We start from the raw sequence: 24872 nt of genomic DNA, 5'->3' as shown, positions 1-24872 counted from the left end.
GGCCATCCAGGTACTGACCTCAAGCATAGCTCTCTGGAAGTTGGCTGCCACAGTGCAGCCGTCCTTATGGATGCCCAGGACCAGCTGGGTGTCATCTGCATAGGAAGTTAGCCGTACTCCATGTGCCTTTATTACCCTCGCTAAGTCCGCTACATAAATGTTAAATAGCATGGGACTTAGCGAGGAACCTTGTGGAACTCCACAAGGGAGTGCAGAGGTGGGTGAATAGAAATCTCCCAGCCTTACAGTCTGTGTACGGTCTGCCAGGAAAGATAAAATGAGATCCTTGGCCAGACCGCTTATGCCCAGAGCTGTGACACGGTCGACTAAGGTGGCATGGTCCACCGTGTCAAAGGCCGCTGACAAATCCAAAAGGATGAGGACAGCCGCCCCCCCCTGATCCATGATTGCCCTGATCTCGTCAGAGGCCTTAATCAGGGCGGTCTCTGTCCCATGCCCTTTCCTAAAGCCAAACTGCGTTTCATCGAGAAGTTGGTGGGTCTCGACGAACTGTGAAAGCTGTCTATTCATCATGAATTCGCATACTTTGGCGGCAAAGGGTAGACACGCAATGGGTCTATAGCTGGCGACCGCTGTGGGGTCTAGGGAGGGTTTTTTCAGAAGGGGTTTTATAACAACCTTCTTCCATATACTAGGAAATTGACCTGTCTGAAATGCAGTGTTGCAGATCTCCATAAGGGGGCTTGAAATCACCTCTGTGAGTTTTTGCATCACAGAAGGAGGGCAAGGGTCCAAAGGGGAACCCGATTTAGTGGATGAGATGAGGGTGATAACGTCATCAAGTGAGGCAGGTGAAAAACATAAGAAAGAGTCATAATTATGATGAGAAGGTACCTCATTCACACTACCGCCTCTGTGTTCAGTTTTGGTATCCCCTTCAAATGAAGCATATATATCTGCCACCTTTGTGGTGAAGAAGGTGGATAAATCATTACAAAAGGTCTGTGAGGGCTCTACCCCAGGGCCAGAGGGGGGGGTGGACAGGGTCGTAACAACGGAGAACAGCTCTCTGGCAGAGTTGGCAGCGGTTTCAATTTGTGCCGAAAAAAAGACTGTTTTTCGGGCCACAATTGCCTTTTTGTAAATCATAAGGGCATCTTTATAAATTTGTCTGGCTGTGGGGCAGTAAGCTTTTCTCCATCGCCTTTCTAGATTCCTACAGTGTTGGCGATGGAGTCTTAAATCGTCATTATACCAGGCAGCCGAAGGAGATGCTCTGTTAGGTCTTGTGAGTTTTTCTGGGGCCACTAGATCGGCGGCACTTCGGATCCAATCTTGGAAATCTATAGCTGATAATGCTGAAGAATTTCCTCCCTGAGGATGGGAGGAGGCAAGGGAGTCTAGCATCTGAGGAATGTCAGCGTTTTTCCAAGCACGTGTCCCCACCCTAGTTCGGGGTCTCGGAAGAGAAGAATGTAGGGCCCGTATATTTTGCTGAAATATAATAGCCCTGTGGTCTGACCACGTGATGGGAATAATGTCCAACACAGAGATGTCAGGATCATTGGTGAACAGACCATCAAGGGTATGTCCAGCTTGATGTGTAATGCCCTTGACTAATTGGTGAAGTCCTAAATTAGCGAGGTCAGTCGTTAGTTGAATTGTATCAAGATTATCCTTCTCTTCCAAATGAAAATTAAAGTCTCCAAGTATCGTGTAATTTTCTGAGCCGACAACATTGTCATTTAGGTCAGAGAGAGTGGAGAGGAAGGCGCTACGAGGGCCAGGGGGTCGGTATAATATTATACCCTTTAGGGCTTGTTTGGGGTTAATGCTGATCGCAAAGGCAGCTGACTCACAATTAGCAGAGTTTATAGGATCGAGTGTGGTCCGGTATTTATCCTTGTAGATAAGTGCAAGGCCACCGCCTCTTCCTATGGGCCTATCATGTCTAGCAACGCTATATCCATCTGGGATAGCGTCGCAAAAATCCGGACCAGAGCCGGCATCTGCCCATGTCTCAGTAGCGAACAGTACATCTAGGTTATGAGCGATGATAAACTCCTTGATGTGAAAACTGTGGCAAGGAAGTGAGCGCGTGTTGATAAGCGCGGCTCGACAGCCATGCGAAGGAGCATTGTCTGGAACGTGTGACGAGATATAATTAGGATCTAGATGGGCTAGAGGGTGGGAATGAGGAAGTTGGTAGCCTCAGCCTGGACATGGGGGGTGGCTAGTGTCCCTCCCAACAGTGAGAGGGACGGGGGTACAATCCTTATGAGTTTTACCAGGATTCAGCTCTCTTAAGTACAGAGATGAGTACAGCAGTCGGGGACCAGGGGTTATGGCCCTGGGCCGTGTCCGGCCGCGGACGGGCGCAGACGGGCTTGGCTTTGGCGCGGCTTCGGCGCGCGCCCGCTGCGCCAGCCCGCTGCGCCGTCTGTTATTAGTGCCCATTTATAGGCTGTGAGGAGCGTGGCAGGCCAGCACGACTAGAGCGCAGCCCCAGCCCTCACCCAAGATGGCGCCCGCTGCCGCCTGCAATCAATGAAAGCGGCTGGCTAGCGAAGGAAAGGTAGGATAGCGTGGAGAGGGGTGTTAGAGTGCCTCTGACTAAATTCCCAGTTAATCTAATACAATAAAAATGCCCCCAGAAAGATTTTCAGCACGATTTAAAAATGATGATAAAAACGAGTGCAGTCACGTTTAAAAGCAGCATTGACAGGTACTGGTCTCAGGTAGCTCGCAGCCCTAGTGCTCACACAGGGAGAGCTCAAAAAGGCAGCCATCCACGCTCCCAAATCCACTGGCAAATCGGGAGGTGAATAGATACTTCTCCAGTATTTAGGGTGTCTTTCAAAGATTCACATGCCTGAATTATTCCCCATCGTCGGAGTGGGAGTGGGAGTGGGAGTCCTACAGTACATAAAAAAACAATAATTATGCATATAATAACCAAAAAACCTTGGTAACACAAAACCAGGAAGTAAAGTAGCCTAAGCTACAAGAAAAACCTTCCACACTTATGACTATCAAAGTCATTATGTACAGTCCAAACTGCAGCCAATCAGGCGACGGCACCCACCAGAATGTTCTCCTCAGAGGCTCAGGCTCTCATATTTTCTACCGCACGTCGTGTGAAGGGAGTCTCCCTGAGCTCTGCTCAGTACTTCACAGTTTTTTCTGGTTTTTTTTGCTTTTCTTCAAAATGTCATCTTCTAAGAGGTCTCTCTTTAGGCCTTGTGAATCTTGTGGGAAGCTCCGGCTATTTTCTGAAGACCCCCACAAGAAGTGCATTTACTGCGTCTATCCGGATCATGAGGTGAGGGATTGTAAGATCTGCAGGACCTTCCCTCAGAAGACCCTCAGAGATAGAGAAGGGCGCCTACTTCTGTGGCTACAGAAGATCAAGGACAAGGATAGCCCTTTATCTGAGGTAGGAAGTGTAGCCTCTGGTTCATCTATGTCCTCTAGAAAGAGGGTGGCTGAGGAAGACTTGTCATCTCCTGGGGCTAAGGTGTCGAGAAAAGTACAGCCTGCTAAGGGCTCTAGCTTGCCTTCTACTTCCTCTTCAAAAAAGGCTTCTCCACCTTCAAAATCTAAGCTTGTTACGCCCCGGAGAAAGACTGGAAAGTCTCTGGCATCAAAAAGACTTCCTGACAAAGATTTACCTCAGCAGAAAGCTCCGTCATCGACGGCGTCGTCGACGGCTCCTTGTCGACGCTACTTCTACGTCGACGGTTACCTTCTCGTCGCCGAGACCCAAGATGATCATGACATCAGCTTCTTCTCCATCGACGCTGGTCTCCGTTGCTGTTCGACCCATCTCGTCGACGAAGGAGACTTCATCTCTTGTCAGCGCTCCGTCGAATGTAAGGGTTAAGAAGATCTCGTCGACGACTGCTGCGTCGACGGCCACCTCATCGACGACGGCCACCTCATCGTCGAAGACTACCTCATCGTCAACGACTGCCTGGTCGATGAAGACTGACTCGTCGTTGACGAAGATTGCCTCGTCGACGAAGATTGCCTCGTCGTAGACTACCTTCTCGTCGACGAAGATTGCTTCATCGACGGCAAACCCCTCGTCGACGAAGACTGCCTCGTCGACGAAAACAGCTGCCTCGTCGACGCTCACTTTTCTGACGCCAGCTCCATCGACGACGATCTCGTCGACGGCACACTCGTCGACGCCTCTTTTGTCTTCCTGCACGGATTTGCAAGTTTGGTCTGCAACATCGGCTGCTGCCTCCTCCGCCCTGCCTACAACGGCGGCTTCTTTACTACAACGTCGTGGCTCCTCATTGGAAGCTCTTTCGCCATTGAAGTTGCCTGAGCAATTATTAGATTCTGAGGAGGAAGAAGAAGAAGAATCGGGAGAGGATGACAGATTCCGCACTGCTAGGAGTCCGTCGGAATTGTTTATAAAATACCAAGATGACCAGGAGGAAGAACCTTGTCCTGAGCCTGAAGCCCCAGCTCCTGTCACGGTTCCCACAGCACAAATGCCAATGGAATTGCTTAATAATTTGCAATATATGTTGCAGGACTATTATCGTCATTTTCCTCCATCTGAATCGGCGGAGTCTCTTCCATCCACGCCCATGCCAAGAGTTCCTGTAACTTCTTTACGATCTTCTAGACCACCTTCTCCAGTACCATCTTGTCATTCCCATGATGCTAATACAACAGATGATGACAGGGAAGAGGGAGAAGTGGATGATCAGTCTGTTCTTTCGGAGTGGGACGAATACCAAATTCAAACTCCATCACCGTCAGCTCCAGCTCCCATGGACTCTCCTCCTGTAGACATCGGAGGTTTTCATCTTCTTATGGAGAGGGCAACGAAGAGGTTTCTCATACCTATGGAGACAAAGAAAGATGATTGCTTTCTTTATGATTTTAAAGACCAACCATGAAAGCAGATCAGGGCAATTCCCATCATAGATTTCATCTGGAAGGAAGGGTTGAAGATCATGGCAGCACCAAATTCTCTTCCTGCAGTCTTGCCTCGGTTAGACAAAAAATATAAGGTGCCAAGTGATTCACCTGCATGCCTCATCGGCCAGCCGAAAGCTGACTCTGTCATCGCCCAAGCGGCGCAGAGACGGACCAGGAACCCCTCTTTCCCTAGAACAGCTCCGCCAGACAGGGATGGAAGACGGTTGGATTCGATTGGAAAGAAGGTTTCCACTATGGCTGCAACAACTGTCCGTGCAGCAAATTCCCTAGCCATATTAGGGAGATATGATAGGCAGATGTGGTCTGACATCTCCCCCTACATTAACATACTGCCAGAACCTTCCGAGGCCTTGAAGATTTTACAGGAAGGAGAGTATACCTCTGCGGAAATCATTGACGCATCCGTGGATGTTGCATCCACAGGATTCAGACAGCTAGCGGGTGCAGCAGTCCTGAGGAGACAAGGTTGGGTGAAATCGACATCTTTTCACCAAGAGGTCCAAACCAAAATTATTGGCATGCCGTTTGATGGGGAGTCACTATTCGGTCAACATGTTGATGAGGTCCTTCAGGCTATTAAAAAAGACATGAAGACAGCGAGGTCTCTTGGTAGCCTTCAATTTCGTAAGTTGTCCTTTTGTGGTGCCAAAGGACGTGGATCATTCTCCAATAGGGGAGGTTACAATCAGCTACGATCTTATCAAACCTCTCAAAGTAATCAAAGGTTTCAACCCTACAGACAGCAATCATACGGACAGTGAGGTAACTCCTACTCGCAATCAAGAAGGAAGCCATCCTATCGTGGACGGGATTCAAATAAAAAACAATGAGATCCGCCACCTGCCACCATCTCTGCCGTTGCCCCGTTCAAAAATTGGAGGAAGAATATCCCACTTCTACTCGAACTGGTCCATAATTACAACAGACAAGTGGGTTTTGGATATAGTGGCCAGAGGCCATGCTCTGGAGTTCATAAAGATTCCCCCAAACTCTCCTCCCAAAGGACCACCTCCTGCTCATCTCAAGGACCTTTTTTCCCAAATAAATCTCATGATTCGAAAAGGAGCAATCGAAAAGGTCCCTCCTTTACAAAGAGGAACAGGATTTTATTTGAGTTTTTTCCTGATTCTGAAAAAGTCGGGAGCATGGCGCCCCATTCTCGACCTTCGCGCCCTCAACAAATATCTGAAAAAGTTATCCTTCAAGAAATCTTCCAATTGCTTTCGGCGGGGCTCACATGGCCACCCTCGACCTCCAAGACGCTTATTTTCATGTACCAATCCTACCCAGACACAGAATAGTTTTACGGTTCAGGGTGGCTGGCAGAGACTTTCAATTCAGAGTCCTTCCGTTTGGTCTTCGATCAGCACCCCGTGTATTTACAAAGGTCCTAGCATCGGTGACCGCACATCTTCATCTACAAGGCATTCAAATTTTCCCTTACTTGGACGACTGCCTTATCAAAGCGAATTATTTTCAAACCACAAACGCACATGTTCAGAAGTGTCTGTTACTATTCCAATCTCTGGGTCTCTCCATAAATTTCGAAAAGTCTCATCTGACTCCATCACAAAGAGACTTTTTTGGGAGCCACACTGGACACTCCGCTGGCTCAGGCTTTCGTCTCAAAAGAAAGACAACTCAAGATCTGCAATCTCGCTCGCTTATTGCTGTCAAAAGAGTGTGTTTCAGTCCGTGTGTACAAGTCTTTCCTAGGGATGATTTCTTCTTGCATCTCTCTGATACCCAACTGCCGTTACAGAATGAGGCCATTGCAAGAGGAACTCAACCTTCAATGGTTACAGGTTTCAGGGTCTTTCGAGGACATCGTTCACATCACTCCTCGGATGCGAGAAGCCTTTCAGTGGTGGAGCCAAATAAAGAACATAAGGGAAGGATGTGCATTTCTGGTCGAAATGCCGGATTTCACTATAACCAAAGATGCTTCCCTCGAGGGATGGTGGGCGCACCTTCAAGGGATGACGGTCAACGGCAGATGGACTTTCCAGCAAAACAAGTGGCATATCAACCTTCTGGAGTTACGAGCCATTTTCTTGGCTCTGAAGTCATTTCGACCCATCATTCGAGGAGCCTCAGTAATAATTCGAACGGACAATACTACAAGTATGCATTACTTGAACAAGCAGGGAGGGACGAAGTCAGCCCTACTATCTCTACAAACTCAAGAGATTTGGGACTGGGCGATTCGTCACAAGATCAGCCTTTCAGCCATTCATGTTCCAGGGGTCGCCAATGTTCTAGCAGATTCCCTCAGCAGGTCCACAACATCCAACCACGAGTGGGAGCTACATCAACCAACCTTAAACAGAGTTTTTCGAGAGTGGGGGCGCCCAGATTTAGACCTGTTTGGGACCAGCCAGAACCGCAAATGCCCATCCTTTGCAAGTTGGGTTCCCCACAAAGACTCATGCGGAAATGCGTTTTCGATGAACTGGTCGCAGATATATGCCTACGCCTTTTCACCGATTCCGTTGGTTCCACGAGTTCTCCGCAAGATCAAGAAACAACCTTGCCGCATGATCCTCATTGCTCCCAGGTGGCCTCGCCAATACTGGTTCACCAAACTTCTCCTCCTCTCGGAGTGCGAACCTATTCAGTTTCGGCCAATACCGAACCTTCTGTCCATCCAGTACGGCCGGATCTGTCACCCGGACTCGGCATCGTTGAGATTAGCGGGATGGCTCCTCAACATCTTGAATTCGCACATCTAAATATTCCTGCGGACTGTCAGGAAGTTTTAGCTAATGCTCGAGCACCTGCTACTATTAAAACTTACAAACTAAAATGGAAGAGATTTTGCATGTGGTGTCAATCTGTCAATATACACCCAATTCATGCAAAACCAGAATAACTTTTACGGTTCTTTCTTCATTTGGCGAGATCGGGCCTCTCCCATTCTACATTGAAAGTGTTCTTGGCGGCGATTTCAAGGTTTCGGCAGGATGGTTCTAATTCTCTTTATTCAAATAGTCATTCAGCAATTCTTCAAGGGGTTGTTTCGGATGTTTCCCCCTATTCGACGTCCACCTCCATCCTGGCACCTTAATGTAGTGCTTACACAACTTATGCGGCACCCCTTCGAACCTATTCATAAAGTGGACTTAAAGTTCCTTTCTTGGAAGGTTTCTTTGCTATTGGCTCTGACATCAACAAGAAGAGTCAGTGACCTTCAAGCGTTCACTATTAATCCACCTTTTCTGCAATTTACATCGAAATCTGTAGTTCTACGCACTAATCCCAGCTTCATGCCAAAAGTTCCTGCGGACTTCCATCTTAATGAACCTATCATTTTAAAGACATTTTTCCCAAATCCGCTCACAGTTGCGGAAAGGGCCTTGCATTCCCTTGACATCAGAAGATGTCTCAAGTTCTATTTACAACGGGCAGCAACAATACGTAAATCAGACCAACTGTTTGTGGCATATGGTAGGTTACGTCAAGGACATTCTGTCTCCAAACCAACCATAGCTCGTTGGATTTCTGCTGCAATTTGTTTATGCCATGAACAAGCGGGAAGATCTTTGCAGGCAACCCCAAGAGCGCACTCTACAAGAGAAATTTCTTCATCCACCGCTCTTTTTGCCGGTGTGCCTCTTCATCAGGTCTGTAGAGCGGCAACCTGGTCCAACAGACACACTTTTACCAAGCACTACTGTTTGGAAGCCTCAAGCGATGCAGATGCGTCAGTGGGACAAGCTGTTCTCCGCAATCTTTTCAAATAATGTGAGCCTCTGTTCTCCCTCCTCCACTATGCTCTTTCCTATAAGACGCTTATTCCATACTGTTTTCTATATCTTGAAATTGTTCTGCATATATTGAGCGCAGATGTATTTCTATATGATTATACATTTTGGTGATGTGTAGTTACTATGGTACATAAGGAGCGTCTTATGACCATTATGATCTGTACTGTTATCTACTCTGATTCAGGCATGTGAATCTATGAAAGACACCCTAAATACTGGAGAAGAACAATAGTTACTTACCTGTAATCTGTGGTTCTCCAGTATTGGTGTCTTTCATAGATTCACATGCAACCCGCCCACCTCCCCTCATAGGCTATTGGGCTGTTATACTTTGGTTCACTCCTGTGCGAGAAAATCTAAGAGCCTGAGCCTCTGAGGAGAACATTCTGGTGGGTGCTGTCGCCTGATTGGCTGCAGTTTGGAATGTACATAATGACTTTGATAGTCATAAGTGTGGAAGGTTTTTCTTGTAGCTTAGGCTACTTTATTTCCTGGTTTTGTGTTACCAAGGTTTTTTGGATATTATATGCATAATTATTGCTTTTTTATGTACCGTGGGACTCCCACTCCGACGACGGGGAATGATTCAGGCATATGAATCTATGAAAGACACCAATACTGGAGAACCACAGATTACAGGTAAGTAACTATTGTTCTTTTTAGTTGCAGGGCTCCCCTTGTGGCACAGCCTCCCCCTTTACATGCAGAACTAAAACAGCATTCTATACAGTAAATAAATAAATCTGCAGATGATTGACTCTACATAATCTTCTGCCATGAGATTCTTTCTGATATCCATAAAGAGTAGAACATCTCCATGTGTGGGATCCCTGGAACACTGCTTTTCCAGCTTTCAACGTCCAGGATTTACCTTCCCCAGAACCTCATCTCTCCTGTAGAGGATTCCTCTCGACACCCTAGAAGTCAAGAAGGTTCCTGTACTTCAGCAGAATTATAGCTTTCAACAATGCCACCTCCTGTGATTCTGACACTTGTAGTGCATATTACTGTACCAGCTTCTCTTCCTCCTTCTCCACGTCAACCTAATAAGGACAAGTCCTTATCTGTCCAAAGTGGATGAACCTGCAAAGAAAAAGGAGAAAAGGAAATGCCATTTTTGCTACTCGAGGAGAAGAGCCTTATGCGTCCTGAAGTTCGAGATGGCATGCTCCTCATGGAAGAGACACATCATTCCCAGCCGGTAGAAGCAGATTTTGAGTCAGATCTCCAGGATCTCCACCTTGCTGTTTCTCCAGGGGGTGATGTGGTTTCTTTCCTGTAGGTCAATAATAGAGTGGCAAGAAAACTTAACACTAAGGCACTAGCGCCTGTTTATGAGACGTCAGTCATTTTTGAGACACTACTGCTGCTTGGGGAGTTGTTGCAGCCCACCTCCCGTACCTTCCAGACTCCGGCTTCCATAAAACCTGTGGATAGACCCAGAGAGAAGAAGTATAGAACTTTAGTTTTGATTCTCTCGTATTATCGGCTGCTAGAACAGGCTAGCATGCCACTTACTCTTCTTCCTGTGTCACCTAAAAAGGGAAAGTACAAGGATGGCACATTGGGTAAGAAAATCTGCATAACTTCTGCTGCAGCTTGGAGTGGGTGGATCCACAGCTCTGCTACGCTGATACAACAGAGAGCCATGGAATCCCCTGAAGCACTTTGTTGATCTAGAACTGTCAGAGCATATACAGGAATTTAAAGTGGATGAGTTTCCAAGCTCCCTAAGGTTGAAGAACTCAACCCCTCCTGAAAGAAGCAGCAGCGTCTCGGACGACCTCAGCAACTGTTGCTCTGCTTCTGGTCTGTCTTTCTTCGCTAATTTCATTGTTTGTTGTCTACAATCCCTTATGAAGAATCTGTGCTTGCAGCACAGTGCAGGGATGTTTGAAAACATCCATTTTACAATGGCAGCTTGTGCTGTGGGCCTTTTTCACCTGCCGCACAAGCTGCCATTATAAAGTGGATGTTTCCTATCGCCCGTAGTGCAGTGGCATCCTAGTACTGAGGTCAGAACCGTCGACCTAAGGTCGTGCGGTTCCAGACCTCTACGGTCCTCCAGACATCCTAATGAGCCCCTGAGTCTCCTAAGGCTCTATCTCAGCCCCTATGTTATTCAGTCTGTACATGGACCCACTTGGTGAACTACTGGGTGATTCAGTAATAGCCTATGCTGATGATTATCTGAATCAGATGTCCTGCTGCTCATGATAAATATATAAGTGTGGTCGAACCATGGTCATGACCGGCTAATACCGAAAGCATCCTCTCTCCTCCAGCAATCTTTGACTTCCTCATTCAGTCCTGTCGGACTACCATGAAAACACTTGACATTGCTCCCAAAAGCATTGATAGCACCACGTCTATGACTTTGTAATGGACGAGAAATTTCCTTTACAACTACATTTAAAAATCTGGCTGTCTTTCTGAAAGAAGTTTTTGGTTTTTAGGGGCATCAATAGCCCATTCTGGTAATTCTCTTCCAATCCTACCTACTTTTGTGATGTACCTCACCACGACTGTTGCCCTGTTCAGGGCAAAAGTGGACAACTAAACGTAAATAATAAACACTCACAGGGTTGCTTTTCAGATTGAGACCAGACCACTACATGGCAGAAGTATGTACATCATATACTTCTGTAGCAGATTTGTGCTAAACACTATTATCATTGGAAGGGAACATTTGTAATCTTATAATCAATATGAGATGTTATCTACTACCACGTGACAGACTGCCTCTGAAGCACATACTCATCTGTAACCTCTGAGTAAACCAAATGCTGCCCCTTCTTGGTACATGTGTAATGCCTCCGCTTTGGTTCTTTTTCTCTTCTTGACGCTGCAGTGGGCAGCCTTCTTACTCAGAGCTCCAGGACGAGGTGACCCTGCTCCATGTGGAGAGAGACCGGTTGTCTGCTGAACTCAAGCTCACTGCTCAAATGATTACAAAGAAGGTCGGCGAGGCTCGAGATAAAGGCGAGTACTGCTTCTCTGGCATTCTCTGGTTTGGTGGTACTCAGGCCCTCCTACCTCTCTGGGACTAGGTGGGGATTCTTCTCTTATGCTTCCTTGTTTTGATTCTTGGCAGCCGACCAGGAGCTGCGTGACCAGCAAGTGAAGATGAGCCTGCTCCAGGAGGCCTTGGAAGAGAGGGTTGCATCAGAGCAGGAGTTAACACAGAGGCTAATATTGATCCAAGAGCAGAAGGAGGAGGCAGTGCAGGATCTTCAGCAGAGACTCAGTGAGGTTGAGGCAGAGCTGCAAGAGACCTGTGGGAGCCTAGAAGAGCAGAGACAGCATCTAGAAGGGCTGAAGGATGAGTATCAACAAGGTAAGCTTGCGGGAGCATCAGCACACTTCTACTTTGTTTCCATTATTTCTAGATTCTTTTCCCAGTGGAAAAGGGCCCAAGTAATGGAACAATCAGGAGGCCTGCGGAAGGAGCAGCACTAGCATCCATGCAGTCATGGAACCCAAGGTGGAAGCTCCAGAATCCAAAGAGGCGCAGTACTCATGCATTCACAGTGTCCAGGGTGGAGAAGCTCCAGTATCCAAGGAGGCACAGTACTCAAGCAGTCACAATGCCCAGGGTGGAGAAGCTCCAGTATCCAAGGAGGTGCAGTACTCAAGCAGTCACAATGCCCAGGGTGAAGAAGCTCCAGTATCCAAAGAGGCACAGTACTCAAGCAGTCACAATGCCCAGGGTGGAGAAGCTCCAGTATCCAAAGAGGCGCAGTACTCAAGCAGTCACAATGCCCTGGGAGGAGAAGCTCCAGTATCCAAAGAGGTGCAGTACTCAAACAGTAACAATGCCCTGGGTGGAGAAGCTCCAGTATCCAAAGAGGTGCAGTATTCAAGCCGTCACAATGCCCAGGGTGGAGAAGCTCCAGGATCCAAAGAGGTGCAGTACTCAAACAGTAACAATGCCCTGGGTGGAGAAGCTCCAGTATCCAAAGAGGTGCAGTATTCAAGCCGTCACAATGCCCAGGGTGGAGAAGCTCCAGTATCCAAAATGGTGCAGTATTCAAGCCGTCACAATGCCCAGGGTGGAGAAGCTCCAGTATCAAAGAGTCACAGTACTCAATCAGTCATGATGCCCAATGTGGATCAGCCTCTGTGATTAGTGATAGTATCTGGGGTGTAATTGCCCCAAGATACAAACTGTGATGGTACACTGGTTGGAACTGCCCCAGTTTTCTAACAGCTATGGCTTCTGGTGCAGAACAGCCCCAGTATACAGTCACAGTACCTGGAGTGAAACTGATCCACTATTGGTACTTCAACATTGTTATCCTATCAGACATGATACAGAATGAAATTCTCACATTCGAACTGGCAGTCCTGAAGGAAATTTCCAGAGGTGCAACAACTACCCCTTCCACAATCTTTCAGCCTTAGAACTCGCGGCTGTGAATTCTTTGGCCAATGATCACAAGAGCATCATTAAACAAGCAGATAAAGGAGGGGCTACCGTGATCATGTGCACCTTGGACTACGATAATGAATGTAATCGTCAACTGACAAACCACCATTATTACACCCCAATCACCAGTGACCCTACTGGCTGTTTGACCACACTAATCACTGCAATGATCTCCACAGATGAAACACAGGGTTGGATCAGTCAGAATGAGGCCGATTTTTTTTTTATTTTTATCAAGATGCAACCCAGACCGCCTTGTTATTATATCCTACCCAATATTCACCAGGGCCTTGATCTTCCACCTGGACGACCCATTGTATCAGGAATGGATTCCCTCCTAGAGCCCCTGTCACGTTTCTGTGACCACTTTTTACAACCTGTGGTACAGAAAACACCATCATTTCTACAGGATACTAGGGATGTACTGTGTCTCATTGAAAACATCCACACCACAAATGAGATTGACTTGTTAGTCACGTTGAATGTGGAGGCACTCGACACAAACCTCCCCCAAACAGCCTCACTAGAGGTAGTAGAAGCTGCCCTTTTAGCTGAGGACTGGGATTCTCCTACCCCAATAAACTTCATTATGGAGTGTGCCACACTATCTTTAACGGAAAACTTTTTTCAATTAAAAAAAACAACTATACCACCAAACCCAGAGGACTTTTTTGGGGAGTATGTTTGCCCCAAGTCTGACAAGGCTGGTTTTGAAAAAAGGATGATCTTCGATGACTCGAATCCCTACAACACCAACATATTACTCTGGCGTAGATACATTGATGATATCTTGATATTCTGGAAGGGTGAAACGACATTTTGTGAGGATTTCTGTAGGTGGATCTGTAGGTGGATCAATACTCTTAATCCCTTCCTCCATTTCACCAACACCATTTCCCACAAGAGTATTCCCTTCCTAGATTTCATGATCACACTGACTGAAGGACAATTAAGTACCACATTCTACAGAAAACCCACAGACTGCAACAACCTCCTCCTATTCAGCAGCCACCATCCTAAAGCCCTGAGAGATAATCTCCCTTATGGACAATTTTTACAGCTGCGCCGTAACTGCAGTACCTTAACGGACTACAATATTAAGGCTGACCAACTTGCATACAACCTGAACTCTCGGGAATACCCCACACACAGTATAAAACTGGCAAAGAAATGGGCCAGAAAACAATAACAGAGGCGCTGTTGGAACAGAATCCGAGACAAACAGACGCATTGACATGTGTCACCACATACACACCAGATTCTAATTGAACCCTTAAGATCATTAAAAAAAACACAGAGGCATTCTAAAAACTGGTGAATTGACATTACCCCCACCTAGTTTTGCTTTTAAACGCATGTGGAACTTGAAGGACATACTCGTACAAACCAGACCACCACCTTCTACCCGCTGTGACCAAAGATCCCTGTGGGATCTCCCCCCAGTGACAGGACACTACCCATGTAGAGCGTGCACGGTATGTGCTGTCACTGAGATTACCAAAGAAATTAAATTTTCCAACACGTTCAAATTAGTGCAGAAAAAACACACCAACTGTAACACAAGCAACTGTACATACACCCTCACCTGCCCTGTTTATTTATTTATTTGCAGAGTTTTATATAGCACTGGCTAGACACAGAGGTATCAGAGTGCTTTACATGAGGATTATCGAGTTACAAAATTCCACCAGTTATAGGAGCATGAGTTACTAGAGCATAGATTAAACAAAGAAAAAAATGGGAATGAATGAAGATCGGGTCAGGAAAGAAAGGCAAGGGGGAAAGTAATTCAGGGGAACCAAAAAGGCAAATTGAAAGTCAAACAAGCCGGCTGAATCGTCGGAAAGCGGGGAGGAAGGAGACACTGCAGAGAGACAAAGGAAAGTCTGCCCAGTGTCCGGCTGGGTAGGTGACGACAGAGGGGGAAATCCACGGCCCATCTCCTCTATAGCTGGGTAGCTCCACCGGGCATGGGTCAAATTGCTAGATCTCCGCGGTCGGTAGAATGTTCACAAATTCGTCAGAAGTTGCTGAGGCTGGTTTCAAATTCAATCGGGGGAGTTGGAGAATCAAACGACCACAGTCCTTGGAGCCCCAGGTGTATTTCAAGGTTCAAGAAGGGGAACTTCGTTGGAGGGAGGGGGAGGAAGGAGATACAGCGGGTAGACAAGGAGAACAGTGCCCAATGTCTGACTGGGTAGGTGACGGCCGAGGGGGTGAGCCAGAGCCGATCTCCTCTATAGCTGTCTGGGCAGCTCCACCGGGCATTGGGCATATTGCTCGGTCTCCGCGGTCAGGATTATAATCACGGTTACTCTGACAATTTCGAGTTTAAACAAGGGAGTTGGAGAGATGAGAACCGCAGTCAAATCAAACCCCATGTGTAAATAAGGGTCCAATAAGGGGGTAGTTTCCAGGGAAATTAAAGCCAAAAAGGCAATCCCTAGCTGGGGAGATTCCCGGCCAGCGCTGATCATCTGTCGGCCATCTTGAAGACATCCGGTATGAGATACATTGCGGGACAAGCTGGTACCCGGCTGAACAGTATTGGCAGATTGATTCCCCAGCTTGGTGCCATAAGGAAGGGTTGAAATGAAGGTTTGCGTTGCAGCAACCACAGACGGCTATATTGCTGATTGATTTGCCGATAGCTACATCAGGGGTGCCATCTTGGGGCCAGGCCCCGCTCTGGGCAAGATCGTCGTGCTCGTGGAATCCGATTTGTGCAAAAAAAGCGTTCCTTACAGTAAGCAGATACAGTCTTACTTAAGATATTGGTTCGTATTGCTGATCTTTACAGCACAGCTCCGCACGGAAAGATATAGCGCTTCCCGTACACTTCAGCCGCCATCTTAGGGTCAGGCCACTTTAATTGACGATTGCCGCAAGGTTAGGAAACACTGGTCATAGCAACAAAAGTACTTATGCCTTGTCAGAAAAAAAGGTCTGTAAAATCGTTATGAAGCGGGTGCACAGGAGGGCAATCTGGTTGTTATTCAGTACCATCTGAAAGAGACACGTTAGTGATAGATTCCTTACCTTAGAATAATCCCCAGGCATCAGACTGGATCTGGAAAGTTTTGCTAGCTGTACCCCTGCGCATCAGTAGGTGGCGTTGTGCGGCTCCGCGTCCGTCGCTGGCGTCGTAAGCGCCGAGATGACGTCACGTAGACTACTTAGGTGCCACCCATGCGCGCTGACGTCAGTTCTTTCTTTTTCCACACCAGCAAGCGCAGATCCGGGTAGAGCACGTACCTTAGTCACTTTTTGCCTACCCTTTTTGGGACTTTTTGTCTCCTTTTCTCCTTGGTGCACGTAGGGATGCCTGGATTTAACTCTTGTGAGGCCTGCCGTCGTAATATGTCAGTGGCGGACCCCCACGATGTTTGCCTCTACTGCTTGGAGACTGACCATGACTCCCAGTCCTGCCGGGACTGTCGGGCCATGGCCCGAAGGCCTTGAGGGAGCGGCGCTGGAAGTTGCTGGAGGCCCGGCACTCGTCCCAGCGCCGTTACAGGTTCAGGGACCGTTCCTGGGAACGCTCGCGGGGCCGCAGTCGTCGCTCCTCGGACTCCAAGTCTTCAGATTCGGGTAAGCGACGACATAAAAAGAAGTCGAAGAAGCGAGTTCGCTCTCCGACGTCCTCCCGTCGGTCCTCGGATGCAGACAAGGGGGACAGGGGTTCTGCCCCTGTGGCTCCTTTGGAGCCTGGGAGTCCCGCGGCCTACCCGCCTTACCCGGGTCCGTCGACGACTCCCGAACAGGTGCAAGAATTTCTTGCTACCATGGACCGCCTTTTTAGGCCTTGGGCTCCTGCTGGCGTGCTTCGGGCCCCGCGGTCCCGTGTCAGGATCCTTTTGGGCCGCCGGTGGATCCAATTTCGGTGCCACCGATTCCTGCGCCGTTGGCTCCGGCCCCGGCGCCAAACGGTCCAGCGCTGCTGGCTCCGGCCCCAGTGCCACCCTCGGCCTCCACCTCCAGCACCGCAGTGGGTGTCGTTTGTCCCGTCTTTGCCCCGGTTCCAGGACCATTCTGTTCCTACCTGGGATCCGCGTTGGGACGTGGCGCCGGCTCGGCGCCGGCTCAGCCCCTGCTGGCGCAGTTTCTGACACCGTATGTTCCTTCTCCAGCTCTGCCGCTGCGGTCTGTTCCCCATGCAACAGAGGTGGAGGACACCTGGGAGGGGTCCGAGGACCCTCTTCCCCGTCAGTGTGACTCCGAGCAGGACTGGGTGGACACCTCACTGAGGTGCTCCAGATGGCGTCCACTTCATCGGAGCCCCTGCTCCCCTTTAACGGCACCCTCACGGACGTCTTGTTGGGCACTTGGTCGCGGCCAGCCACAGGGGTCCCTGTGGATAAGAATGTCGCCAGGCATCATCGCCCGGCACCTGGTGATCCGGCGTTTCTGACCACTCATCCTACGCCTGAGAGCCTGGTCATCCAAGCCTCGACGTCACAGTGCCTTTCCCATAGCTCCGCCGGATAAGGACTCTAAGAAGCTGGAGCAGTTCGGTAAGTGGTTGTTCTCTTCGGCCAGCTTGGGGCTGTGGTCCGTGAACACCGCCTGCTTATTGGGCCGCTATTCCCATGCGGTGTGGGATGCAGTTGCACAGGTGTTGCCTCGGTGTCCTGAGGAGATCCACGCTGTGCTGTCCCAAGCTGTTGCTGAGGGTAAAGATGCGGCTACGTTCGCCATTCGGTGTGGTTTGGACACCACGGATTCTCTGGGTAGGGCGATTTCTACGACTGTGGCGCTGCGTCGCCATACCTGGTTGCGTACTCAGCATTGCGATCGATCCGACTGCCTCTTCGGGAGGATCTTCTGTTGCAGCAGCAGGGGACGTTCTCCACCCGAACCTGTACAGCCTCCACCTCCATGCTTGGAGATTGAGAGGTGACAGTTGACAGCATTTGATCTTCCTCCCGAAGTCTGTGATGTCATTTTGGCAGCCAGGCGTCCCTCCACTAAAACGGTATACGCCTGCAGGTGGAACAAGTTTGTGGCATGGTACACTGCTAAGGCTGTGGATCCCCTCTCTGCCCCTCTTTCTGAAGTCCTTCAGTTCCTTCTTTCTTTGGCCCAGCAGGGCTCTGTTCTGGGCACTATCAAAGGTTATCTTTCGGTCATCTCTGCCTTTTTACGGCTTCCAGATCAGCCTTCTCTTTTTACGTCTCCGGTTGTTAACCGTTTCATAAAAGGCATTACGCACACGTTTCCTCCCGTGCCGTTCATAATGCCTCAATGGGACTTGAACCTTGTCTTGATATATCTGATGTGCACTCCCTTCGAGCCCCTTCATACCTGTCCTTTGCATCTTCTCACTCTCAAGACGACCTTCCTGCTAGCTATCACCTCTGCCAGAAGAGAGAGTGAGCTCCAGGCTCTTTCTTCCAAACCTCTTTCCTTTCTGTTCATCCGGCCAAGGTGGTTTTAAGGACCCGTCCTTCTTTCCTGCCAAAGGTTGTCTCGCCCTTCCACATCCGGCAGACCATCACTTTGCCCATCTTCTTTCCACCTCCGCATCCTTCAAGGGAGGAGGAGAGGCTCCACTGTCTGGACCCAAAACGTGCGCTTGCGTTCTATCTGAAGCGTACACAGCAGTTCCGGGTGAATGACCAGCTCTTTGTTGGCTACGCGGGCGCCAAAAAAGGTCAGGCCGTGCACAAACGATCCATCTCGTGGTGGGTCGTTCTGTGCATCAAAGCGTGTTACTCCTTGGCTAAGAAGGAGCCTCCTGTGGGGCTGCGTGCCCATTCTTCCAGGCAACTGCAGTCACTACTGCCTTGGGACGCGGCGTTTCCTTGCAGGACATTTGTCAGGCAGCTACGTGGGCCTCGCTGCACACATTTACCAAGCATTACTGCCTTGACAGTCAGGTCCGTAGAGATGGCTTCTTTGGCCGTTCTGTTCTCCGTGACTTTCTCCGTGTAATCTGTTTGCAGACCCACCACCGGGGTTGGTATTGCTGGGGTATCTATTCTAAGGTAAGGAATCTATCACTAATGTGTCTCTTTCAGATGCACAAGTTACTACTTATGTAACAATATATCTGTAAGAGACATTAGCTAGTGATAGATTCCTTACCGCTCCACCCATCCTCCCCGTTCTCCGAACTGATTTCTAGGGTTAAGGTCATCCCTTTCAGGGCCCTAGTTTCTTGGTACCAGTGGTCAGTTTCTTGCGTGGCTCTGCTTTCCTGGCGCGGAAAGTCGTGTACAGAACTGACGTCAGCGCGCATGGGTGGCGCCTAAGTAGTCTCCGTGACGTCATCTCGGCGCTTACGACGCCAGCGACGGACTCTGACCCGCATGACGCCGCCTACTGACGCACAGGGGTACTGCTAGCAAAACTTTCCGGATCCAGTCTGACGCTTGGGGATTATTCTAAGGTAAGGAATCTATTACTAACTAATGTCTCTTACAGATATATCGGTACACAAGTAGTAACTTGTGCTTCAGTGCTGGTTTTATTGATGTCTCTCGTAATCCGCCATTTTGAATCGCCGCGTTCCTTCGTCCGACAAGGATGCGGCGGTGATTCTGGCAGTATTGGCAAAGTGTCCCCTGGCTTGGTGCAGCAGGAAGGGTTGAAATGAGCTCAACATCGCAACAACCTCAAATGGCTATATTTCCAAATTATTTTGCCGATATTAGACCATGGTCGCCATCGTGCGGCCAGGCTCCACTGTGAGGAAGATCGCCGTGCTTGTGGAAACGATTGTGTGCAGAAACTTTCTTTATAGGCAGCGGACACAGCCTTACTATTCAAACTTGCAAGAGTTGCCAATCTTTTGGAGTGCATCTCAGTAGGGAAAGGTAAAGCTCTTTCCGTACATTTCAGCTGCCATCTTAGGGTCAGGCCGCTTTAGTGACAGATCATTGTAAGGCAAAAATCATTGAACATGGCAACAAAGGTTATTGTACCTTGTCGGAAGATGAGTCCGTTGAAATCCCTACGAGGCGGGTGCTCAGGAGGGTCCACACGCTGTCTGTGCTGCCGTCACGGGGCTCTGCAGTGCGGGGATCGTGCTAGAGGGGCGGCTATGGTGCAATCTTGCTTCTGAGGCAGTGCAATGCCTCGGGCCGCGCCACACCAAGTCATCAAAAATGGCAGAGCGCCGCAATGAAACTCAGCGCAAGGCTACCTTCTGCCTCACGCCACCTTCATAAAGTGGCACATAATGTTTTTTTGGGCTCCTCCGATCAGAGGAAACACCATACGGCAGATTCGAGCTCCAGAGCTGTGGCGGATCACGTTTCATCCGCCATCTTCCACATGATCTGGCCTGTAATTTACAAGACATAGAAATGACTACCAGGATGGTTAAAACACGCATCATGGTACACTGCTGCAGCATTCCTTATCACAAACTCAATACTAAGATGTGCACACACTTCAAACAGAAGGGACATACACCAGACAACTTACGATGTACAATAATTGAAGCACATCCCCAGATGAGCAAAAATGCCCTCTTCAGGAGAGCAAAATTAGATTTTTCGACTCTCCACTGACAAACAGGTTCTCAATGAGGACACCCCTTCGAGTGAACTGAACAGATAGACCTCATTTCTCCTTTGTGGATAAAATAGGCCTCAATGTAGCTTCTCAGAACTAGGAGATCCTTCCACATATATTGACAAAGATGTCTACAGTTCTGCATATATCTATATGGAATAACCCTATTACATAATTGCCGTACTGCCCTTTTGCCTGCTCAACCTTAAGACACTGTTCTACGAGGTTCCCTTACCCCAGGAAACTGTGTGTCGTACTTTGGCCACATTGCAACCATAGTGAGATGGCCCTTGACCGTATACTTCCATCTGGCATTTATATACAACATCCCTGTCTCTTTGATATCCAGGGTGCATGACATACTTCCGTTATGCAACGCTCCATTTCACTGTACCATCCCATGCTACTTGATTTGTCATTTTCCTTTTGGCAGCACATCACTTACACACTACCTCTCCACCATGGCCTGATTTAGATTGATATCCTGATATACACCTTCTGTGGCCAACTCACTCCCTGTCCACCGTGACCATGAGGGTGGTCTGGTTTGCATTAAAAAACGGCAGCCACACGATCACTAATACCTTTGTGGTGTACACGTTGTTTCTGCCTGTTTAGTCTTGTTTTTATTAAACTCTAGCAAATGCCATTACATCCCCCCATACCCGCTCACATTTGGCCTCCACTCTGTGTTCACACATTCGTGAACCTATTGTGGCCCACGCGCTGTTTCAGCCTTGAATACAATCTTGTCATTTTCATCACACACTCCGCCCCTATGCCGGCTGCTATTTATACTCTTGTCAGTAACTTAGTCTCTAGCGGTTAAGTACCGTTCCAATATGGCGCCGATTTTTTGCGTTCGAGGCATGTGGGCTGCTGAATTCATATCTGTGCATAGATCGCCGCCTAGTGTTGGGTCCGGATGTTTGCACGTTGTTGTCCTGGAAGAGTCTTCGAAGTATCCTTGGATAGGTGACTCCTCCCCTGGACTACAGTGCGCATGGGCATCCTCTCCATCCTCAGATTGTTTTTTTCCGCCATTGGGTTCGGATGTGCTATCTTAGCTCAAGTTAGGAAAATATTTTTTCGAGGCCAAAAGGCCTTTAGTTCGCGTCGGTACTGTTTATCGATCGGGTTTCGATAGAATTTGTTAGTTTACTAACTTTCAGCACCGACTGCTTTCGCATTTACCTGTCCATCGACGACTTCGACGATGGAATCCAGGACGCCGTTCAAAAGGTGTCCGGTATGCAATGCGAAGTACCCACACATCGACGTCCATCCGGTGTGCAACAAATGCCTTTCGCCGGACCACGACGAATCAACATGCATGGCCTGTGCCCGGTTCCGCTCGAAGAAGACTCTGCGGAATCGACGAGCGGCGAGACTCGAGGCGCAGCACGCGGCACCGGCCCCGACAGACATCTTCGGCGAGGCCGAGGACGTCGAGGAATTGGAAGTCTTGCCCTCCAGTCCCGTTTCCGAACACGAACCCGGATCGGACGAGGAAGACGAGTCACTCTTCCACAGAGGTGAAGACGACACCGAGGTAGGAGACGACGAGGAGGCCTTCGGGGCCGAAGAAAGTAGCTCCAATGATGAACAAGGCCTACCTGTTCAAACCGTTCAAACACCAGTGCCACAGCCTATGGCTCCGGTCGAGGGATCGCCTTCGGGCCTTACCCGAGACCCATCCCGCAGTTCTTCGGCCCCGCCCTCGGGCCCGGCCTCGGACGTTCAGCGGCAGCCATTACTACATAAACAGGCTGGTTTCCCTATCACAAAACCGAAACCGAAAGCTGCTCAGGTTCCACCGAAACCGAAACTGAAAGTAGCGCTGGTCGGATCGAGGCCTTCGACGCCAGCGCACCGCGTCGGCACCGACCGCACCAAGAGGGACTTCGGTGCCGAACTTGAGGCGGGCGACGTTGGAGTCGACAAACGGAAAAAAGCCATCGGCACCGACAAACCTGCTCGGCTACCGGCACCGACGACACCAAGGGCCGTACCGCCTGCTGTGTCTCACATCGCTCCCTCGACGACACCTAAGCCTCAGGTATCGAAGACTTCGACGGTGATCTCTTCACCCCGACTCGATGACCCTCCGGCACCGAAAAAATCTACGGCCGCCTCTACGAGCCTGGCCGGTGCCAAAGCCTCGAAGGCGCCCCAAGTACGACCTGGTGTGACGCAAGGCAGCAAAACCACACCTGTCCTCCAGGACACGTCGGGCTCCGGTTCGGTCGGAGCTCCCGCAGCCTCTTCGGTGCCGACCAACATTACCTTCGGCTTGCCTCCGTCAACAATCCCAAAAATGTTCCAACTCAGGACACGGGTCACCCAACCTACGGTCACACCTGCTGAGACGTCTCCAGCACGTATCATCGACGCCGGCACTGGCAGAATGATTCTCCAGGACCGAAGGATAACTTCGGAGCCGCCATTGGACCCTTTCAGGATCCCACTAAAAAGGAAGTTGCCTGCAGAATCGGAACCTCTCCTTTATGAACCCTTCCATTCATCCTACCAGGATCCACACCGGTTCTCCCCCACACGCTCCGATACAGACGCATTGGAGGACTACATGGCTGACCAAGTCCCCTACCATGTAGACACGGACCCTGATGACCAGCAGGACCCTGATCAAACTTGGGGCGACCCTGCAGACCCCAGTGCACCTCTCGATGCACAGGATCCACAACTCTATGGGGCAAAGACATCTCCTACGGAGGATACTGCAGCGTTCAATGCTCTTATCGAACGTGCTGCCAATAACCATGGGGTGCAGCTTCACTCTGATACCATCGAAGATGACTTTCTAATGGACACCTTTGCATCCTCAGAAAGACATGTAAAGACTCTGCCAATGTTGAAGGGGGTCCTCAAACCAGCCAAGGACATTTTCAAAGAACCCACCAGGGCACGAGTCATAAACCCCAGGATTGATAAAAAATACAGATCAGCACCTGGGGATCCTACTTACATCAGAGGACAATTACCACTCGACTCCATCGTCGTAGCGAATGCACGCAAGAGGGCACACTCGCAAACAACAGGTGACGCTCCTCCCCCGGACAAAGAGTCCAAGGTGTTAGAAACCTCTGGCAAGCGAGTTGCCGCCCAAGCTGCCAACATATGGCGCATAGCCAACACTCAGGCGCTCCTTGCTCGCTATGATAGAGCGCACTATGACACACTTGAGCAAATATTCCAACATCTCCCTGACCAGTTCAAGGAAGGCGCAGAAATGCTCATCAGAGAAGGACAGCTACTAACGAACGCTTCCATCAAATGCGCACTAGATGTTGCAGACACGGCTGCCAGAGCCATAAACACAAGCGTCATGTTGCGACGACATGCCTGGCTACGGATCTCAGGATTCAAGCCTGAGGTACAAAACAATATACTGAACCAGCCCGTCAACCCCGACTATTTATTCGGGCCAGAGGTTGACACCACCCTCGAAAAGATAAAAAAGGATACGGACACTGCAAAGTCCATGGGCGCACTACAAACTCAGTCCTTTCGGAGCGGCTCCTTTCGTCGCCCCGGAAACAAGGGAGCAGGTAGAGGACAGGGGTCACAACAAACATATAACAAAGGCAATACACAGACCACCTATGATAAAAACACCCGAGGTGGATATCGTGGCTCCAGCACAAAGGGCAGAGGACGCGGCTACGGCAACACCAGGTCCTCCCCCAAGAACAAGCAGTGACGCCCTCTCCCTTCCTCCCGACCACATAACACCTGTCGGGGGAAGGCTACAAAGGTTCCTGTCCACGTGGAATTCCATCACCACGGACAGGTGGGTCAAAGATATTATAAAATACGGTTACTGTCTGGAGTTAACCTCCACTCCACCCACAATACCACCAAGAAGCCGTCCTATGTCCTCAGAGCACTTAACGCTCTTACAGCAAGAAGTGCAAAGTATGCTTCTAAAAGGCGCTATAGAGGTCGTACCCATCCACGAGCAGGGTGCGGGAGTGTACTCCCTCTACTTCTTAATTCCAAAAAAGGACGGGTCGCTCAGACCTATATTGGACCTGAGACCCCTGAACCAGTACATTCTTTCAGAGCACTTTCATATGCTCACTCTACAGCAAGTCCTTCCGCTTCTCAAGCAGGGAGACTTCCTAGCCACACTGGACCTCAAGGATGCGTACTTTCACATACCCATCCACCCCTCACACAAAAAATACCTCAGGTTCACTGTTCAGGGGCAG

At 49.3% G+C, this 24872-nt stretch overlaps 1 protein-coding gene across 1 annotated transcript in view; it reads left to right on the top strand.

Annotated features, from left to right (window-relative positions):
• The window catches only part of LOC146869341 (coiled-coil alpha-helical rod protein 1-like), a 223758-nt gene that overhangs the window by 117590 nt on the left and 81296 nt on the right, over positions 1–24872 (top strand). The window contains exons 13-14 of the mRNA XM_085651076.1: positions 11542–11672; positions 11785–12027. Coding sequence (XP_085507202.1) covers positions 11542–11672; positions 11785–12027 — 374 coding nt within the window. The remainder of the gene's footprint in view (positions 1–11541; positions 11673–11784; positions 12028–24872) is intronic.

Source organism: Triturus cristatus, chromosome 1_1, assembly GCF_964204655.1.
Source record: "Triturus cristatus chromosome 1_1, aTriCri1.1, whole genome shotgun sequence".
NCBI classification, from domain to species: domain Eukaryota; kingdom Metazoa; phylum Chordata; class Amphibia; order Caudata; family Salamandridae; genus Triturus; species Triturus cristatus.
The sequence above is the reverse complement of the archived record's forward strand: the minus strand, read 5'-3'. Positions and strand labels throughout refer to the sequence as shown.